This window comes from Spermophilus citellus (assembly GCF_964194105.1).
Source record: "Spermophilus citellus genome assembly, chromosome: 12".
Taxonomy (NCBI): domain Eukaryota; kingdom Metazoa; phylum Chordata; class Mammalia; order Rodentia; family Sciuridae; genus Spermophilus; species Spermophilus citellus.
Window position 1 is genome coordinate 77228220 of NC_138198.1, and position 23202 is coordinate 77251421.

Sequence of the window (23202 nt, forward strand, 5' to 3'; positions counted from 1 at the left end):
CAAGCCTAAAAATCTGAGTAAAGAACATTTGAATTCCAAGTGTTACAAGAGTCTAAATGTGATAGATATACATATTTGGCACACTGGAATAAATACATTTGATGTAGATAAAATGTTATATATAATACATATAAGATCTAATATATGTCATATATTTATATTACACATATTTTATATACACAGAAGATTATTGTGGAGAGGGTTGCATCTTCAGTGCGGATAAAACTACTAGGTAATTAAAATGGATTATTCCAGCTTCTAGCACTTGGCTTTGCACAGAGTGAGCCTGTGGCTTTCTTGCACTATCTCTAGTTGAACAGTCAGAAATCCCCAACCACATCAGTCTCTTCTGCAGAGCAAAGATGATGGAGCAAATAAAAAGTTGCAGCATCAAATGACTTTCCAAGAATATTCCCTCAGCTCTCTTTCACCTGAACCCTGGGGCCTCTAGAAAACAGCCAACGTCTACAGAACTTAACAATGGCAATGTCTCCCAGAAATAATGCTGACTTTTATCCTCCCCACTGAATCTCTATGGAGGAAGCACAGCAAAGGAAATCCATGGGCGTGTGCACCTTCAATTTGTACTTGATCTTTCAAGTTGCCCCCAGGTGTAAGCTGTGCTTTTCCAACTGGGGCAGAGCTGCTGGTTCAAGAGATCCCTCTATGGAGTTACACTTCTATGAAATGGAAAGAAAAGTAATGTCAAAGGAACAATGTGATGTTGCCAAAGAAGTAAAGTTTGAAAAAAGGACTTTGTGGCTGGCAATGCAAGTGTCTGGAACTAAGGAAACAAAGTCAAGCATCTGCAATACTGCCATTTTCTGGAAATATTTGTTGTCAAATAATGGTTGATACCATCAAGAAAATGACTATAGGCTGAAGCCACCATTATGAGAGCATCATAAAACTTAGTCCTTTCTCATTTTACAGATAGAAAAACTGAATTCTGCTGGGCACAGTAGCACACACCTGTAATTCCAACCACTCAGGAGGCTGAGGCAGGAGAATTGCAAGTTGAAAGCCAGTCTCAGCAATTAGTGAGACCCTAAGCAATTTAGCAAGACCCTGTCTCAAAATAAAAAATAAAAAGGGCTGGGAATGTAGCTCAGGGCTAAAGTGCCCCTGAGTTCAATCCCCCATGCAAAAAATAAAAAAGAGAGCAAAAAATAGAGAGAGGGAGGGGAGGAAGAGAGAGAGGATGAGAGAGAGGAGAGAGAGAGAGAGAGAGAAGCAGACAAACTGAATCCCAAAGGTTCAAGTCATTTTTTTCAGTCATTCAAAGAGTTAATGAGTAAGCCAAGATTTAAACTCCGTTGCCTGTATTTCATTGGTCAGTTTTTAATACATCAGGTATTTACATGTGTAACATTTCTTTTCTCTCTTTTTCTTGCCTGATTGCACTAGCTTGAAACTCTAAAAATACGGCTAGGGCCGTAGCTCAGTGGTTGAGTGCTTGCCTAACACATGTGAGGCACAGGGTTTGATCCTCAGCACCACATATAAATAGATAGATAGATAGATAGATAGATAGATAGATAGATAGATAGATTGTATTCATGTATGACTAAATAAAATATTTTAAAAATAGAAAGTAGTAAGAACAGTCATTATTGATAGGCTCCAGTCTTAAAGGGAAAGTCTTTAATCTTCTACCATTAAGTGCAATATCACCCGGTGGTTGTTTGTAGATATCTTTTATCAGATTTAAGAAGTTTCCTTGTATTCCAGGTTGGCTTGGATTTTTTGTCAGATTTTTACCTACTGCTATTGAGATCACCATGTTGTTTTTTGTCCTTTATTCCCTTGACATGGGTTTTTTGGTTGTTTTTGGTTTGGGTTTGCAATGCTGGGGATCAAGCCCAGATATGCTGTACCACCGAGCTACATTCCCAGCCTTTTTCATTTTTTTATTTTGAGAAAAGGTCTTGCTAAATTGCTGAGGCCAGCCTCAAACATGTGACGTCCCTGACTCAGTCCCCCAAGTAGTTACAATTGTAAGCATGCTCCATCGCTCCTGGCTTCTATTAATTTATTTTCAAATGTTAAACCAACGTTTCATTCCTGAAATAAATCTGACTTAGTCGTCATGCATTCTTTTCATACATTGTTGAATTCGATTTGCTACTGTTTTGTTGAGGAGTTTTGTGTTAATAAGGGCTGTAATCTGTAGTTTTCTTTCCTCTCCTCATCCAGCTTTTGTATCAGAGTAATACTAGCTTCAGGGATTGATTTTGGAGGTACTTATTCCTTCTCTATTATCTAGAAGAGTCTGTGAAGTACTGGAATTATTTTTTTCTTTAAATGTTTGATATAATCCACCAATGAAACCATCTGGCCCTGAGCCTTTCTCTTTGTAATGATTTTTAATTACAAATTACTTTGCCTGTTATAGATCTATTCACATTTTTTATTTCCTCTGGAGTTGGTTTTGGTCATTTTGCTTTTCTAGGAATTTCTCCAGTTAGGTTGTTGAATTTAGATTTGCCTTTTAATCTCTAATATGTCCATCATCTTGTTTCTTCTTTCATTTCTAATTTTGATCATCTGCTTCTTTTTCCCTCCCCCCCCCCCATTTAATCTAGCTAAAGTATCGGGTTTTTTTTCAAAGAACCAAATTGTGTTAAAAAAAACAATAAATTTCTTTTTGTTTTATTTTCTATTTCATTCGTTTCTGTTCTAAAAGCAATCGTAGCCTTCCTTCTACTTTCATGGAATTTAAATTACTCTTCTTTCTCAAGGCTGTTCAGCTGATAGCTTAGATTATTTATTGAAATTTTTTGTCTACTATTGGCATTTAAAGCTATTAATTTTCCTGCTGCCACAGCTGCAACCACATCCCATAAATGTTGGCATATGAGGTTTTTATCTTTATTCAGTTCAAAGTATTCTACAATGTTCTTTAATTTCTTGAGGATGAATTATCTCAGTCTTCCTTTATTTGGAAATGTCTTGATTCTCCTTCTTCTTTTAAGTCATGGGTTTTTAGAAACGGATTTTTAATTTCCAGATCATTGTGGGGTTCTAAAATTTGCTGCTGTTATTTATTTTCAATTTAGTTCTATTTTGATGGGGACATAATTTATGTAATTTTAATCCACTTAAACTTATTCAAATTCATTGGCCTGGGATGTAGTCTGTCCTAGAGATGTTCCATGTGTCCTTGAAAAAGATGTGTGCTCTGATTTTGTTCATTGGAGTAATCTATAACACCTGTGGGTCTGGTTGGTTAGTAGTATTGTTCAACTTTTCTAGAGCTTTGCTGAGTTTCTATCCAATTGTATTATCAATTATTGAGAGTCAGGTATTGAAGTCTCCAACTACTGTTGTTGAATTATCCATTTCTCCTTTTAATTGTGTCCATTTTTATTTTATAGATTGGACTCTATTATTAGGTGCATATGTATTTATAATTATAATGTTTTTCCTGAGGGATTGACACTTTTGTTATTATAAAATGTCCCTAGGACTGGGAGTATGGCTCAGTGGTGGATCACATGTTTAGCATGTGCAAGGTTCTGGGTTTAATTCCCAGCAAGTGCATGCACGCCCCCCCACAACACACACACACACACACACACACACACACACACACACACAAAGACAAGAAAAGCCCCTTATATCTTTAATAACATTTCTTTTTCTCCTAAACTATATTTGTTCGGATATTAGCACAGTCATTCCAGTTCTCTTTTGGTTTTTGTTTACCTGGTACATCTTCTACAACCATCCTACTTTCAACCTATTTGTGTATTTAAGTCTTTGGCATATCTCTTGTGGACAGCACAACTGGATCCTGTTTTTTATCCATTCTCAATCTCTTCCTTTTAACTGGATTGTTTAATCCAGTTTAATCAACTGTTTACATGATAGTTTTAGATTCCGCATTTTGCTTTTCGTCTTCTAGGTGTCTTGTGTCCCTTTTGCCTCTCTCTTCCTCCATTATTGCTTTACTTGGTGTTCTATATGTTTTTGCTAGTGTAACATTTAAATTCCTTTGGTTTTATAGTGGTGGCTTTGGAATTTACAATAAAGATTTTTAACAAGCTAGTTCATATTAATATTAATTTAATTCCAATAATATACAGAAACTTTGCTTCAATATGACTTCCTTCACTCTCCCCTCTTTTGTCATTAATGCTATTAATATCATGCAAATTGTGTTTCATCACAGTTTTTGAATTAATGCTTATTCATTTGTCATTTAAAGAAGCAGGAAAATGTTTTAAAATTTGTTTTCACTGTTTTTGTATTTATTATATAATTATCAGTGATAGATGGATAGGTAGATAGTTGTCTCGGGCTTTCTTTTGTGGTTTTGTGATACAGGAGATCAAACCAGGGCCTCACACATGCTAGACAAGTGCTCCCCCCCACCCTGAGCTACACCTTCAGCTCAGTTTTGCCAATGTATTATTTCTACTTTGCCAGTCATAAAGTCACTCCATGTTTTAGTCAGCTTTTTTACTACTGCAACTAAAAGACCCAACCAGAACAATTGTAGAGAAGGAAGAGTTTATTTGAGGGCTCACAGTTGCAAAGGTCTTAGTCCATAGAAGGCTGGTTCCATTCCCCAGGGATAAAGATAAGGCAGAACATCATGGCAGAAGAGTATGGCAGAGGGAAGCAGCTCACATACCGATCAGAAAGCAAAGAGAGACTCCACTCACCAGATACAAAATAGATACCCCATAGCCACGCCCCCAATGAACCACTTCCCCTAGCCACACCCTACCTACCTCCAGTCACCACTCAGTTAATCCCATCAGGGATTGATTCACTGATTAGGTTAAGGCAATGACCCAATCATTTCTCCTCCAAACCTTCTTGCATTGTCTCACACGGTGAGCCTTTGGGGAACACCACATCTAAACCATAACACTCCATCAATGAAAAGTTTCTTGCTCTTTTATCTTGGGTAAGTTTTCCTATAAAGCTTTTATATGCCGATATAAAATGAGTACATGTCTTTTTTATATTTATTTTTTAGTTTTAGGTGGACACAATATCTTTATTTTACATTTATGTGGTGCTGAGGATCCAACCCAGTGCCTCGTGCATGCTAGGCAAGCACTCTACCACTGAGCCACAACCCCAGCCCCGTGTACGTGATGTTTTTAAACAGCATTATTTATAATAGCCAAAGAGCAAAAACAAAGAAAGTATTCATGAACTGATAGATGGACAAATTGTGATATGTACTGACACAAAATGAAGGCATAGAAAGGAATGAAGTAGTGGCACATGCTGCAACATGAACCTTGAAAATGTCATGATAAGTAAAAGAAGTCGTATAAGTTAAAGTCCACAGGTTGAATGATTCCATATACATAGTGTCCATAACAGGTAAAGGTAGAGAGACAAAAGGTAGATTCGTGGTTTTCAGAAAAGGTGGGGTAGGGAGGAATAGAGAGTTACTACTAATGGATGCAAGGCTGTTGGGAGGAGGATAATGAAAAGGTTCTAAAGTTAGACAGGGTTATAGCTATGCAATTCTACAAGTATATTACCATCCACCAAAGGGCACACTTTAAAGGGGTGAAGTTTTATGATATATGAATTACATCACAATAAACCTTTTTAAAAGTCCTTTATGAGGTTTTTATAAATGAAAAAAAGAAATAACAATTTGTAAAGGCAAACTCACGCCTAGAACCATGATCCATGGAGTTACCCTCCCTGTTTATTTATTTGTTTGCTCATCTGTTTCATGAGATCATTTGAACACAGTGCCTAGCATAAAAGAAACTCTCAACCAAGTGTTGGATATTTATCATTAGTCTTTTCTTTTAATTCTGTGTCAGTGTATCACTGTGTGATAAAATGGATGAAATGAGAATTCTGCCTTCTGAAAAATCCAAAGGCTACCCAGACATGTAAAAAAAATAAAATAACAGTGGGGCAAGGGTGTAACAAGAAAGATAAAAGGCAGCAGGGTCCAGGTGGAGAAATACTTCATTTAGTCTGGAGAGAACAAAGGAGGACTCAATAAATGTTCTGGCACCTAGTAACCTGCTAATGTGAGATGGAATAAGAGTCTTGTGGTTGGAAATAGGAGGAAGGGGGATATGTCAAGCAAAGAATGAGGCTATGCACGTTCCATGTGAGGGAGTAGCAGAAGGTAAGGCTGAAAAAGCATGGAAGGACTTTAGACCTTGTCCTGTGGGCAGAGGATTCACAGAAGGAACCTAAGGTCAAAATAACCAGCAGGAGAAAAGAGATGCGTTTGAGGGTGCGAGACCAGTGGCAGGGAGCTTGATTAGGAGAATCAGGATGAAGCCTGAATGAAGGAAGACATATCTGGGTATGGTGAATAAAGAATAAAGACATAGCTGGGTACGGTGGTGCAGGAATAAACACATAGCTGGGTATGGTGAATAAAGAATAAAGATATAGCTGGGTATGGTGGTGCAGAAGAAGTGCCGAGGAAGAGAGAAAGCCAGTTGTAAGTACATGCATGAAGCATAAAGGAGAAATGAACAGTGATGGCCAAGTGGATTTGGACAGTCCAGAAAAGGAGGCAGGGTAAACTCCGGGATCTCTGGCTTGGGTTGAGCTGGTAGATTTTGATGCCATTCCTTCTCACTGTAGAATAAATGAAAGCATGCCATTCTGACAGAAAAGATACGGGTCATCTGGAGGTCATGATGAGTTTGGGGGACCTGTGGAATATCCAGGTAGAAATGTGCAGTCATTCATTGAGAGTTTCATTGTGAAGTTTAGGAGAGAGCTGTGGATCACAGGTAGATGGGTGAGTAAATAATATAAAAGTTGGTAATAGAGGCTATTGTGTAGTTGAGATTTTTACAAAGAGAGAATATGGAATAATACAAGAAGATAAACAATTATAATATCTTAGGGGATAAAAATATCCCAGGGCAAATTAGAGAAAAAGGGATCCAAACGAGAGTCCAAGTAGGATGCTCAAAGAAATAAAATACAGGAAGAGCATGAGAACGTGGAAGGAAGAAGGCAAAGTTTCCATTCAATTACCTTCAACAACATATAGACTCTCAAAGGCACAGGCTCTAATCTGTAGAGGAGTATTAGCAATAGCTGAATGCTTAATAAATGGTGATAAATGTCAGCTATGATTATTAAGTGGAGATAACTGGAGATACCTACACAAGTAAACAATTTACATGAAATTTTAAACATTTATAAAGACATAGCTGGGTATGGTGGTGCACGCCTATAATCCCAGCAACTCGGGAAGCTGAGGCAGGAGGATCAAAAGGTCAAAGCCAGCCTCAGCAACTTAGTGAGACCCTAAGCAACTTAGGAAGACCCTATTTCAAAACAAAAAATAAAAACAGTTGGGGATGAGGCTCAGGGGTTAAACCCCTCTGGGTTCAATTTATGGTCCCCGCAAAAAATAAATAAATAAAGACATTACACAGGAGATTGCTTAGAATAATACTGGACTCAGTTTTACCAAAGCAGATTGACTAATAAAACACACTGTGCTTAAGCCCCTAAGCTAGTGATTGAGCACTGTTACCACTAAAGTGCCATTATCCACACTGAAGCCCAAGGAATCAGAGCCTCTCCATTTAAGCCCTGAATGTTTATGGGCATGAGTCGACAAAAGTGTCATGACCAAGGTCAGATACATTCATTTTCAAAACAGAGCAAAGTTAACCCAATAAAATGTTTCCCCTGGGTCCTGTGGGATAGCCTTATATCTCAGAGTCAAGACAAAGTGAAAAATAACAAAAATTAGGGTTCAGATGGATCAGTAAGATGGCCCATCACCTTCAGAGCTTCTCCCATTAGAGTCAATGATCTGGAATCATAAAACATTTCCTTCTCTGGAGGAAAAAAAAAAACTGCCAATCACCCAAAGTCATATTTTTAGTCAATATTACAAAGTTGATCATTTTCTCTTTGGAAACATTGGCTTAAAGCTTTGTGCTCCAAGTATTGCATTTTCTCTTTGCAAAAGCAGCTTCACAATCACCTTAGGGCTTCCTGTCTTTAGTGCACTTAAAGGATCTGACAATGATTGGGACTCGCTGGTCCAGCAGAGCCAAAATCCCGATTCACTTTTGATGAACTAGAAAAAGTTAATCTTCATAAGTAATTTCTGATGAAGAATTGGAAACGATGGATATTACTCAATAGGCCAACATCAAAAACTAATCCAAACTGAGAACTAACATTTCTAAATATGCACTCCTCCCTTGTTCTGAGCAGATCAACTTTCTTTTGAAGCAAAGATAAAGTAATCAACAGATCATGTTTTGGTGTTTCTTTGCTGAGTATTTCTGCATTAGGAGCACAGGTACATGCTGTCCCCTCAGTGTTGACAGCTGTGGGCTCTGTTCTCTAAGTGGTTAAGATAAAAGAGTTCATTTCCTTATATTTAGTGCATTACTAAAGTATGTGTGGTTTCATCAGGAATGACTCACCAGAGTAGAAGCATTCAATTCCTTCTGAATGATTTTGCACTTTGAAATTTTGGAATTATGCCTTTTTTTATAACAAGTGGCCAGAATGACTGATTGTTGCAACAATGCCTCATTTCCCCAGCTCAGCCAGCAGACACTTAATTTTCGAAACACCAGACTTTTACTTCTTCCTTTAAAAATACACCATTTATGAAATAGCCACCCCCACTGCTGCCCTGATAAACATTCAGAATAGTATCATCATTTATGTTGACAATATCATCATTGCTCTGGGTCAGCTTGTAAAATAGCCAAAGAAATATGTTTGTCATCTAACTCTTAAGTTCTAAGACGAAATGAAGTTTAGGATACAAGTGCTTCAAACTAGGCTCTCCTTTTCTAAAACAGACTTTTAAGAGAAAATAACTTCTTCATTTGTTGTTTGGAACTTTTGGCATGGACACTTGTAAAGCGACCCAGGGTAAATCACCATAATATTTATAGTACATAACAATATGGAAAATATCTGCTTGACCTGGCAGAGGTGTTTTCATGTTTGAGAGCTACTTGGAAAATTATAGGGCATGTTTCTAAATCAGTTTCTTGTAATAGTAAATGCATAAGAGGTTTACTTTGGGTAAAGTAAAGATTCTAAATCTGTTTTAATTTGGTTTTTCTGTCAGTACAAGTGGGGGGGGGAGCGACTGCTAATCAAATTCTCAGGTTTTAGTATTATTGAGACTTTCTCTTTCAGCTGTTGTAGTTAATTAATTCCACATAAGCTTTAAGAATAGGTAAAGTTTGCCAGGCACAGTGGCCCATGTCTGTAATCCCAGCAGCTCATGAGACTGAGACAGAAGAAATTCAAGTTCAAAGCCAGCCTCGGCAACTTAACGAAGCCTTAATCAACTTTACAAGACCCTGTCTCTAACTTAATTTTTTAAAAAGTGCTGGTGAAGTGTCTCAGAGGTTAAGTGTTCCTAGGTTCAATCCCCTATACCAAAAATAAATAAATAGATAAATAAATAAGTAAAGTTTTATACATTGCTGCTAAGAAGACATTTGAAATATCTTTACCACCTGAGAACATGGATGTGGGATGTGATCTATAAACATATGTCATTTTTTCATTAGCATTTCTCTAATTATTAGCATATCTTGTCATGTGCTTGATGGTATATAAATTTACTTTCCTGTGAACTTATGTATTTATCTTTCTGATGAAAAATAAATACATAAGTTTTATTATAGCCTTCGTCCATTTTTGTTGAGTTAATTGCATTATTTTTTATTAATTTTTAAGTCCACTTCAGATATTACAATGTGGACCCTTTTTATTATACTGTGTAGTACAGTAAATATGTTCTCCTACTCAATGACTCTTTGTTGACAGTGTCTTTGGCTAAACAAAAGTATTTTTTGTTTTGTTGTTGTTGTTTTTATAGATGGACACAATACCTTTAATTATTTTTTATGTGATGCTGAAAATCAAACCCAGTGCCTCATACATGTTAGGCAAGCACTCTACCACTGAGCCACAACCCCATCCCTAAACAAAAGTTTTAGTAAATTCTACCTGTCAGACTTTCTCCTAATGGTTTCTAGGTTTAATATCATGCTTCTAAAAATCTGTCTTTGTCATATTGCTTTGCACAAAGATTACTTGTTTGTTTTCATAATTTTCTGGTAGTTTTTTTTAAATTTTAAGTATAGAAATTAGAATTATATTATGTAATTTTATGTATAACATTAGAGAACTTTGAATGTCTTTAATATTTTTATGCTTAATCTACATAGATAGTAGGGGATCAATTTTTCCCCCAAATGGATGCACAACTGGTTTAACTCATTATTACGTCTTTGATATCATCTCCACCTATTTCAACTGCCATCTTTGAAATATACTGAGTTCAAACACTTATCTGAATCTGTTTTTCATGTCCTTATTTTATTCCACTGATTTATCTGTTCCTTTACCAACACCATGCAGTTTTTATCTCTGTTGCTATAAAGTTTAGTGGAGATCTGATGGAGAGCATTCAACCTCTTGTCTTTTTATTTTTATTTTCAAACTGTTCTGAACCCCCACCTTCTAACCTGTCTTTGACATCCACTTTTCATGTGGATTCTCAAACTTAAGTGTTCCTCTCAAGTATCACTGATACTAGTCCTTATCACCTGTTTAGACTATTGCAATATTGCAAGCACATTAACTGGTTTTCTTTCCCTAGTTTGGCCTACTCTCCAAGCTCTCTTCATAAGGAAATCTGATTATTTTGAGGCTTTTAACAACCTTATTGAGACTATAATATGCATACCATACATTTCACCCATTTCAAATACACAATTCAAGGGCTGGGGCTGGGGCTCAGTGGTAGCACATTTGCCTGGCATGTGGGAGGCACTGGGTTCGATTCTCACCACTGCATATAAAGAAATAAAATAAAGGTCTATCAAGAACTAAAAATATATATATTTTTAAAAATCAAATACACAATTCAATAAGATTAATATATTCGAGTTTACGACCATCACCACTGACAATTTCATGACAGTTTCATCACCTCAGAAAGAAACTCCAGATCCTATGGATAAACACCCCTCTACCACCATCTCCCCCATCGATTCTCCACCTAGATCTATGCAACCATTAAGGTACTTTCTGCCTTTACAGGATTTGTCTTTGATGGACATTTCATAGAGGTGAAATTATATAATATGTGGCCTTTAGTGACTGGCTTCTTTTACTTGGCCTGATTTTTCCAAAGTTCACTCCATCTGTAGCCTGTGCCAATATGTCATTCCTTTTCTTGTCTAAATAATATGCAATTGTACCTCATTTTATTAGTTCATCAATTTATGGACATTTGTATTATTTCCATCTTTAACTTATATATAAAGTGCTTCTGTGAACTTCATGTACACTTTTAAATGAATTTGTTACATCCCAATAAATAACTCTATGGAGATTTTTTTCTTGCAATTGCATTGAATTTATGTATCAATTTAGGAGAAATTTAAAGTTTTACAAAATTGAGCATTTCCACCCAGGAAAGTTGTTTGTTTGTGGTTTTGTTTGTTGCATGACTTGGTCCTTGTTTATTGCCTTCCATAAAGTTTTATCATTTTCTTCATAAAATTCTGGTAATTTAGTTCTTGTAATTTCTATTTATTTTACATTTTTTCAATTTGAATGAGATTTTTAAGTTAAATTTTCTATTTGGTGGTGGAAGTATATAGAAAAGATGCTGGTTTATTTTGACTTTGTATCTATCTACCTCAAGGATCTCTCTTATTAATTTTCCTGATTTTTTCTGTCAATTTTCTTTTATCTTTCAGATAACTAATTATATAATCTGTAAATATTCAAAATTTGTCTTCCTTTGCAATATTTGTATTTCCTATTTCTTTTTCATTTTCAAATACCATTAGCTAGATTCCAAGGTCAATGATAAAAAATAATATCTGTATTGAATACACATCTCTTTTCTTATCAACCTTAATTCTTTTAGTTGCAATCAATATTTCAGTCAAAATTTTAAAATTTTAATAAATTACTGAACATGGTGACATAATACCTGTAAGTGCAGCTACCATGGAGGCTAAAGCAGGAGGATGACAAATTCAAGGCCAGTCTGGGCAATTTTTAGTGAGACCCTGTCCCAGAAATAAAATAAAAAGGGGTGGAGGGGCTGGGATTGTGACTCGGTGGCAGAGCGCTTGCCTTGCATGTATGAGGCACTGGGTTTGATCCTCAGCACCACATAAAAGTAAATAAATAAAGGTATTGTGTACATGTATAAAAAAATATTTTAAAAAGTGGGGGGTATGTATCTCAGTGATAGAGCTCTTGCCTAGCATGTGTGAAATCCTGGGTTCAATCCCCAGCACCATATATACCAATAATCATCGTTGTCATCATCATCATTATCATCAGGTTGGGGATATAGCTCAGTTGGTAGAGTGCTTGCCTCGCATATACAAGGCCCTGGGTCTAATCCCCAGCACCACAATAATAATAACAACAACAATAATAAAGAAAAATCACCCTGATTCCATGTAAAAACAAAATTTAAAACAAAACAAATTAAATTATGTACTTATATATATATTTATTTCTAAATATATATTTCTATATATTTATAGAAAAAATGAGGAACATATATATATCAAACTGCTATGAATAGCTAGTTCTCTAAAGGATGTGGAATTTGAGAGGCAGGAACAGGAAGAAAGAGACCCATTTTCTGCTTTGTGTATTGCTGTATAGGCTGCTATTTTCAATGAGCATTTCCTACTTTTATAGTCTTTGGAATAAATCCAAAGAATGCAAAGTATGTAAAGACTTGTCACTATATATCAAGACTCAGAGATGTGTGCATTTTTAATGGCTAAGATTTCAATTCTGTTCACTAAGTTCAATCGCAATTATATGAAAGAGTTGAAGATGAGATAGATAAGCAGCAAGGTTGGTAGATAGATAAGAGAGAAAGAGAGTAAATGGATCCACAAATGTAGATCCAGACCTCTGGCTGTTACTAGAGAGTCCAAGAGCAAAAAAGAGGACCCCAAGAAAGAAATAGATGCAAAGGAAATCTTGTACCTTACACAATTCAGAATTCTGTTCAGGAGAGTTATTGCTATTATCTCCATCCTTAGGATGCCTAAGACCATGTGAATAGGAAGATTGTTTCATGGTTGAAAGAATAAGAGAATTTTAATTGCTCTCAATATCATCAGATCTTAATGGTTTCCTGTCAAAAAGTTTCTTTTGTGAAGAAAGAAAAACTTTCACACACTATTATTGGAATGTAAACTAGTATAGCTATTATGGAAAACAGTATGGAGTTTCCTTAAAAGACTAGAAATAAACTACCATATGACCCAGTAAATCCTACTACTAGGTATATATCCAAAGGAAATGAAATTGGTACGGTGAAGAGACATCTTCATTCCTCTATTTATTGCGGCACTATTCACAATAGCCAAGATATGAAGTCAACCTAGGTGTCCATCAATGGATGAATGGATAAAGAAAATGGAACATTATTCATCCATAAAAAAGGATGAAGTCCTATCATTTATGGCAACCTGGATGAAACTCGAGGGGATTGTGTTAAGTGAAATACACGTATATGTGCAAGCAAAAAAAGTTAATTTCATAGAAATAGATAACAGAATAGTGGTTGCCAGAGGCAAGGAAAGGGTAGCGAGTATGAAGAAAGGATGGTTAACAGATACGATGGTACAGTTGGATAGGATGAATAACTTCTGATGCTCTATAGTACAGTAGAGTAACTATTATTGACAACAATTAATTGTGAATTTTAAATAACTAGTAGAGGGGTCTCTGAATGTTCCCAATGCAAAGAAATTATAAATGTTTGACATGATAGATACATCACTTACCCTTACCTGATCTTACCTATTGTATATATACATTGAAATATCATCCCATACCCCCTAAAAATGTAAAATCACTATGTTTATTAAAATTTTTAGTTAAAATTAAGTTCATAACCCAGTTGATTCAAATGTATGAAATATGATATGTCAACAGCTTTGTAATTTTTGAACAACTAATAATAAAAAAAAGAAAAAAAATGAAATAGGAAAACAAAAACATGAACCTAGGGGGAAAAAATGATCTTCCTTCTGAGATACCATGGGAAGTCACAGGGCAACCTCAGGAAGACATCTGCTTTATTTAGGGTGATACATAAATAATGGTAGTTTTGCATCTTATCACGGTCTGCATTTTGGAATATACACCTCTTCCATTGTTCTCTTCCAGGATTTCCAATGAACATTCACCCAAACTCCAGATCCGGAGTCACAGCTACCTGAGGGCAGTCAGTGAAGTGTCAATCAACCGAAGCCTGGACAGCCTAGACCCTGCAGGCCTGCTCACATCACCAAAGTTCCGCTCCCGGAATGAGAGCTACATGCGAGCTATGAGCACCATTAGCCAGGTAAGCCCCATCAGATCAGTGGTGGACAGGAGCCTTTAGCTGCAGAGGGTTAGCGAAAACTGAGGGAACCGGAGATGGAAATGTGGTCACTCCCCACGGAGATCATTGATGAATCAGACCGGTGGTCCAATCACATGCTATAAAGAGTATGCACATGTTCAGGATAGATGCTACTGACAAAACCAAGGCAGTGTCTAATCATAAAAGAACTAAAGTATGGAGCAGGTTACAAGACAGGACTCAGGCCCACGGAAGCAACATGTGACCCATTTACCTCAATTGGGTCCTGAGGGGTATTGTGTCTTGGTAATGAGAGTCCCACTGTGACGAATTGGTAACCAAGACTCAATGATGAAGACTCAATACAGATGACTGAATACTGCATCCAAACTCTTGAGCTAAAACTCTTGAACCCCATCAAAACCCTCAGTATTTGAAAAGACTGAACTCAGTTCAGGGAAAAAGAAAACCTGGGACTCAGAGGACTTGACCCTGCAGTTTTCAGGGGCCACCAGAGGAGCAGAAAGTGCCTTGAGGCTCCCTCTGGGAGGGCATAAAGAAGGGTATTCTTGTTTTGGTTTTCTGTTTTATTTTGTTTGTGGTGCTGGGGATTGAATTCAGGACTTTGCATATGCTCTGAGCAAGTGTTCTACCATTGAACTAGCTCAAGAAGGGAATTTTTTTTTAATGATCTTAGAGGCTCTGTATATAAATTCACAGCACAATTTTTAAAGATAAGCACTGTACAGCTGGGCCCAGTGGTGCACACCTATAATCCTAGCAAATAGAAAAGCTGAGGCAGGAGGATCTCAAGTTTGAGAACAGCCTCAGTAATTTAACAAGGTTCTCAATAACTTAACAAGACCCTGTCTCAAAATAAAAATATAAAAAGAACTAGAAATATAGCTTAGTAGTAAAGCAGCAGTGGTTTCAATGCCTAGTACCAAAACCCAAAAAAATAATAATAATAACAAACACTCTATCATTAATTCAGCCAATATTGTTTGAGCAAAACAATGGGCCAGATTTTGCAAGGATGATCGTACATAATACTCAGAGATTGATAAACTAATGGAGGGCATATAAAAAACATGAACATTCCATAACAAACATTATCTTCTTGACCACCACAAAAACTCTCTCTCTCTCTCTCTCTCTCTCTCTCTCTCTCTCTCTCTCTCAAACACTCTTGAGTAAGAGACACTTTTTGTTAGGAACTCCCATGCCAATTGCTTTATATTTTTATAAATAGTAGTTCTTAGAAACATACCTGTAAGATATGCAGGTTTAAATGGGACTTTCCCTGGGGCCATAAAATTGACAACTAGATCCCAAAGCTAACAAAAAGATGGTAAGGACCCAGGAGCAAGCTTCTAGGAATGGGGTCTAGGAAATCACGTTTTAATAAATATTCAAAGTGATTCTAATAGCATTGCAATTTGATCTGAACTTTGGAAAATACTAACCTAAAGCATATTCAGGAAATAGTGAGTGCTTTACTTTTGCTGGAGCTTAGAATAATTATAGAGACAGCATTGGGAGGTCCCTTCTGAAAATTGTTCTGGACACTTCTTTTTTTATGGATGGCTTTATATGTTTGGTTCAGAGAAATGGACTTTATTCACTTTAAAAAAGAGAAATGAATTGGCCTTTATTAGTGAAGACTAATAAAACATCAGCTTTTAAACAGGTAATCGGTATCGCGAGAACTTTTATGTGGGATCATTAATCTGGGAACAACATATAGAAAAGATTAGAGGATGAGAAGTTGGAGGCAGAGGCTGGTTTGGAAGACATCGTGATCCTCACAGTGAAAATTAGTGCTGTTGTTGTGAAGTGGTGATGGTACAGTGTGGTGGTAGTGTTGATGGTGATGATGGTGATGCTGATGACACTCGTGGTAGTGATGGTGGTCATGGCAATGCTGATGGTAGTATTGGTACTTACAGTGGTGGTAGTGATGGCCATGGCAGTTGTAGTATAGTGTGGTGGTGGTGGTGACAGTGGTGGTGGTGGTGGTGGTGGTGGTGGTGACATAGTGTGGTACTTACATGGATGAAACAAATAATGAACTTGGGAAAGAAATGATGAAACGGTAGACTGGTCGCTGAAGTGTCTGACTGTGAGAATAACCCTGGAATAGGACCACTGCTCTCACTTTGTCTCTGCCATCAAAATAGAGCTTTCCGATCTGAATGGAATCATGAAGTGCAAGTCAAGGTCCACAATCAGTCTCCAAGGGCAGGGCAGGGAGAGGACCAGGGAAAGCTGACCTGTGGGAGTCCAGCAGTGAGCCACTATACATTTCCCTCCTTTAAAGAAATCTCAAGCTGTGGTGGCACACACCTGTAATCCCAGTGGCTTGGGAGGCTGAGGCAAGAGCATCATGAGTTCAAAGCCAGCCTCGGCAACTTAGCAAGGCCCTAAGCAACTTAGAGAGATTTTTGTCTCAAAATCTTAAAAAATAATAATAAAAGGAGCTGGGGATGTGGCTCAGTAGCTAAGTGCCCTTGAGTTCAACCCCTGGTGCCAAAAGAAAATTGTTAAAAAAGAAACTCACACTATCAGTGCTAATTAATCCTTGCCAAGATACACACTATCTATCCCAATCTCAAGGAAATAGTTGGAGCATCATTTTGGTGCAATTTAGACTTGTTTTATCCTCATTTCTAATAAATAAATATTATAATATTTAAAACTTCTTGAAGCATCTTTATTTTACACAGCCTAGTGGTCACATAACTATACAATAGTCTATAAATTTAGCTATCATACAAGCAGAATGCATAAGTGGATTTAAAATTTTTCTGGGAAAAAATACTTAAAACACATTTATGATTTTCATAACCTTAATATGTTTAGAACAAGGGAACATATAATTTCCTCCAGCAGGACTTTGTGCCTGTGTTGCTGTTATGGGGTGGCTCTGACATTCCTTGGGACAATATTGCTTCCCAGTGGTAGCTTAGTAAGGTATCAACAAATCACACTCAGGCCCAGGACAGCATTAATGCTCTGCGAGGTCAGTGCTGCAATTCCATGGTCTAGTCATATGGCCTTAAGTGAACAGGGGGAAAAGGGCCATCCTAATTGGATCCTAATGACATATCATTTTTCTAGCACCGTATTCAATTTTCTAGTAATGTATCTTTAAAACTTTAAGGATAATTTAGTATTTCCTATGAAGTATTGTCATTATTCAGAGGAAGATAGTTTCCTCTTCGAAGCAATATAATCATACACATAATCTAGACTTTTCAAAAAGTTATTGGCTTTTATTATGTTAGAGATATGCTCTTGTATACATCATTAGAAGCTAGAATAGTGTCAAATTTAAGTATATTAGATCCCATTTCTGTTTAAAACCTCACATATTAATCATCAAAGACTCCTCACAGGATCAAAGTAAAATTTTGTAAGCCAAAGAATTGGTCTAGAATAATTAAATTGTTTCTGTCATTCATAATCTAAAGAAGTCAAAAATTGTGCTTGGATGATAAAGGAGAAATAGCATCTTTTCATATTTACTCTTTTCTATACTTTATAGTATACATCTAATAAAATAGTGGTTACATAAAGTAAGATTTGAGAAAGAATTATAGAAATATTGGGGTTTTACACACTATTTCATTTAACAGCCATCATTTCAAAATTAATTTATGTCTTAATTTATTTTATATCCAAATCCTTAGTATCCTCATCTGTAATATCAAAATAGAAGCCCACAGATATATTTTATGTGGCAACATGTTGTGTTACTACATCATTTTTTTTAAAAAATTAAGGTAGTACCTAGGGAGGTTTGTGCTTAGCATTAAAACCAGCACAATTTACCTATGATTTTTGACTTAGAATATCTATTCAGTGTGTGTGTGTGTGTGCATGTGTGCGTGTGTGTGTGTGTAAGAGTAGAGACCCAGATGGATTGCCTATGGTACACAGCTAGACAGTTACAGAACCTTTCAGAAAACCCAAGTATCCCAACTCCTAACTGGTTAATTACTTCAGTACCTGCTACTATTTGGTGGCAACACTGTTGCTACTCTCAGTAGTATTAACAATGGAAATAACAATATAATAGTTGCCAGTTATTGGTTACCTGATATAGGCTAGGAGCTTTGCATATTATCTCATTAATTTACATCAACAGTATAAGGAATATCACTTTTTAATTTATGAAACTCAGTCTCAAGAGAGTTGGAAATTTGTTTATCTCATTCTCTCCACTCTACTGTCTCACAAAATAATATTGACACTTAGGTAGTGCCTACCATGTGCCCAGAAATATTTGACACATTAAGAAAAAGGATTAAGGGCTGGAGATGTAGCTCAGTCATAGAGTGCTTACCTGGAAAGCATGAGGCCCTGGGTTCAATTCCTAGCACCACCAAAGAAAAGAAAAGAAATAGAAAGGCTTAATGTTTTAGTTGCTTAAAATACTCCTAAAAATTAATAAGGAATTATATAAAACCCAAAATAACCTTGGGCAAAGCTTATGAATTAGCACATCTGAGAAAAAGAAATACTAAAGCAAATAAATAGTGAAAAAGATGTTCATTGCAAAGGCAAATCAAAACAAAAAAAATCAAAAATAAATGAGATATAAAGGATTCAAGAGAAAGTGACAAATATCACAGTACAGGCAATAGCCAGGTGTGGTGGCACATGCCTCTAATCCCAGCAGCTAGAGAGGCTGAAGCAGGAGGATCATGAGTTCAAAGCCAGCCTCAGCAACTTAGCAAGGCACTTAGCAACTCAGAGAGCCCCTGTCTCTAAGTATAAATAAATAAATAAATAAATAAACAAACAAACAAACAAACAAATGGCTGGGGGTGTGGCTCAGTGGATAAGCACCCCTGGGTTCAATCCCTTGTACCTGCCCCACACACACACACAAAAAAAAGTACAGGCGATAGAAGCTCCTGAAGAAGAAAATCAAAGCAAAAGAAAAGAACCAGTAACAAGAGCATTGTTTTGTTTTTGTTGTTGTTGTTGTTGTTGTTGTTGTTGCTGTGGTTAACCTTCACTTCTGGGAATGCAGCACAAGGGTCTTCCCTACACGAGGCAAGTGCTCTACCACTGAACTGTACTCTCGCCCCTTAAGCACAAAGCAATAATTTTTTTGTGTGTGCAAAAATGTTCCTGAAATGAGAAGAGGGACTTGAAACTACGTATTGGAAGAACACACTACATCCTTGAGAATTGACCCAAAACAATCAATACCAGGACATATTCTAGTAAAATTATATTCTAGTTTTTTAAAATCCCACTTAAAGGAATTTTTAAAAATATCTTTGAACCTCTATATAAAAAAGAGCTAATGACTGGAAAAAGAATGAAAAGGAAATTGCCATCAGAATGTTTCTTTAACAATGGTTCAAACCAGAATATGGGGTAACATTTTAACATACTCCAGGGGGAATAAAATGAACCAATGATTTTTATATCTAGAAAAAACTGACTTTCAAATATAAAAGGCAGGGAAACGTGTTACAATGTTGTGTGGATGCACAGAATGTTGTTCCTGTGAGTCTACCCTGGGCAATTTACTTGTCAATGAGATTTAGACAATCAAAACCACCAGACATAGTTCGTGACAAACATTAAATACATAGAAATTTTTAGGATTAAAACTAAGTGAAGGCTGGAGAGGAGACATCATGTGGGTTTATATGGTGTCACAGTGTGCACGGCACAACTATTTTAAAATGAGGAAAGAACAGAGAGAGCAGATGCAAAATAATTTTTAACTGCTTTCAATAATCAGATGTGGACAATGATGGTATTGTTATTCAGAGGTGGTTGTGTGAATATTGTGGAATAAAGCAAAGGAATAATTGTAGAATATTCCAATTCCATCATCTCCTGTGTGCTTAAAAACTTGAGTACTCAATAAAGATATAAGGATATAAAGATATAATATAGAAGAGGTTATATTAAAAAAAATTGAAATCTGAATTTAAATTATATAGATTTGTTTCCTAGATCTGTCCACTGAAAAAGCCTGAGATTAATAAGAGTGAATCTCCCTAGTGCCCAGATTCTGTTCTTGTAACACCAGGTCCACTTAAAAAAAGAAAAGTTTTTGGGGGGAAATATACAGATCCCAGGACTGGGCAGTGAAGATATGAGTTTGGAATACCTAATCACAGCAGATATCAAGCACATGATCAAAGACTTTTGGTTTCATGTTAATAGGAATCAAGAGTCAATGTTAGGTTCCCACTAGTCAAAGATTCAACAGATTTAAGTTCACTAAGAAAGTGGATTTAAAAGTATTGTTAGTCAACTTCCCATTACTGTTATAAATATCTGACATCAATCAACTTGAAGGAAGACAGGTTTATGTTAGCTCACAGATTTCGAGGCTTTAGGAACCTTTGATGTGGCAAAATATTGTGGCAAGGACCATGTCACCAAGGAAGCTGCTCACTTAGAGTAGCCAGGAATGAAAGCAGACAAAAGAAGGAGCTGGAGTCCCAACATCTCCTTCAAGGGCCAGTGACCTTACCTCCTCCCACCAGGCCCCACCTCTTAAAAGTTCAACCACCTCCCAAAAGAGCCACAGACTTGCAACCAAGCTTTTGTCACATGGCCTATAGGGGACACTTATTCAAACCATAGCAACTATTAAATATTTTAAATCTGTAAGTTTATTTTGATTTTTTAAAAAATCAATTGATCAGGCTGGGGTTGTAGCTCAATGGAAGAGCACTTGCCTAGCATGTGTGAGGCACTAGGTTCAATTCTCAGCACCATATATAAATAAATAAAATAAAGGTCGATTGACAACTAAAAAAAAAAATATTTAAAAAAAATCAATTGGTCACCTATGGAAGATAAAAGGGAACAGATTTATTATCTCAAAACTTTGTAAATACAGGGGAGTGGAAAATCAAGCATTTATTCTTCCATTGTCATATAAAAGCAACCATTAGGTAATTAGGTAATATAAGAGAGAAAGCATTTCTTTATAAAAAAAAATATTCCAAGTTAATACTAAAATTTGAATATTGCCACTTTGCAACACCTTCTAGAGAATGAACGGATCTAGGCATTAAGCATAAATAATCTCTAACATAAAGAGGGGACAACCCAGACATAATGTGCCCTTTGATGAAAAAAACACACACCAGGGCTGGGGATATAGCTCAGTTGGTAGATAGCTTGTCTCACATGCACAAAGCCCTGGCTTCAGTCCCCAGCACCACACACACACACACACACACACACACACACACACACATCCAAAAAAAATATTTCACCTGAGTCAAATCAGGTCTCTGGATCCAGCTTACAATTTTCTGGAAATACAAAAAACAGAACATGCCAAATTCCACCATACATATGAATTTAGCAAAATCTAAACCTGGGAAGCTATACTAGTCAAGGAACACAGATCCTTCAATAGGTAAGTTACAATCAAAAGAAATGTATGTTGAAGGTGAATTGATAGATGGATCTGATTCTTTTCAGTGGATAAGATTTAACTTAGGGTCTAAAGATACACAATTGTGTAAAAATAGTGTGAAGAAATACAATGACATTTGCAATAAAACTCAGGATGGTAGTTATCATTGAAGGTGGGAGTTTTGATTAGGAGGAAAGGGTATGTGGAGGGCTACTGGAGGCCTGGAAAAATTCTCTTTCTTGATCTGGGTAGCAGTTCCCAGGATGCTTGACTTTTTGTGATTGTGTTGTTATACTTTATTCCACATGGTTTTCTGTATCTGTGTATAATAAAGGCTTGTCCATTCTTTCTTTCCCTCATTCCATTTGACAGTTGCAGATATCCATCTCTTTACCTCTAAATGGATGCCCATGTATTTCCGAAAGAACAAAGACATACAGATAAAGATATAGTTATATTTTTAATATGGAAGCATAGAGTTTATTTTCCTTGAAAATATGCAGTGATTTTAATCAAATTAGAGGATATGATAGTACTATATTTAAGTTGTAAAGACATCAAGAAATGCATGTCTCTGTTTATATGCCTTAAAGTAATTGGTCACTTTTATTTGAAGTCTAAAGAAATAACCCATTACTGAAGCACATCTTCAGATAATACAAAAGAGGAGACAATGAAAAATTGGAACCATTTTCCATATGTGGCCTAAGCTGAATTATAGTTTAACCTACTAAATTCCCAATTACCCATATAAATTCAATATTTGGAAAAATAGAGACAAGAAGTCCTGGAAGGTAAATGAAAATTACTTCCAAGTCTCTAGAAAATCAGCTAGGAAGTAAAATATTGGCTGGAACATCTAGTTAGGGCCTTTTTTTTCTGCAAGCAGTACTCAAACCCAAGTTATATACAGAGGAATATCAATAAAAACTGATTCCTCAAAGTGCAGAGGGAGGGCTCATGTCCAAGAGCTTTTAAAGTACTCATAAATAATTTGCGGACCATCTCAGCTTTTTTATAAAGAGTTGAAACCAGTAAATAGTTTCAAAATCTTGATAGTGCTTTTCACGATTTTAACATATCTGGGCTTAGCCTATTTTTATGCAGAATGTATCTTGCCAGAGAATATAGGGCATGTTTCCATTACTTGCTCTCAATTAAGCTTCAGTCAACACTGACACTATTGGAGAACCAGTCACTTCAAAAGGCACAGTAAAATACTACATTCTAAAATGTGCATACTGAAAAGTTAACACTGGAGTACATGAAAGCTGACCGTGGACCGATAAAATTGCTCTCTAAATTCGCGTTTATAAATAAGGAGGGGCTGGAGGTATAGCTCAGTGGTACAGCAGGTGCTTAGTATGCACGGAGCCCTGGGTCCATTCCTAAGGTGGGGGAGGGAGAGGAAGGAGGGAGGGAAGGGGAG

At 36.4% G+C, this 23202-nt stretch overlaps 1 protein-coding gene across 10 annotated transcripts in view; it reads left to right on the forward strand.

The window, feature by feature from the left end:
• Nucleotides 1–23202, forward strand: part of DLGAP1 (DLG associated protein 1) — a gene marked incomplete at both ends in the record, with an annotated part of 372344 nt that overhangs the window by 157026 nt on the left and 192116 nt on the right. For all 10 annotated transcript variants that reach the window (XM_081262743.1, XM_081262741.1, XM_081262744.1 and 7 more), the window contains one exon: nt 14185–14362. In XM_081262743.1, the coding sequence (XP_081118869.1) occupies nt 14185–14362 (178 nt within the window). The remainder of the gene's footprint in view (nt 1–14184; nt 14363–23202) is intronic.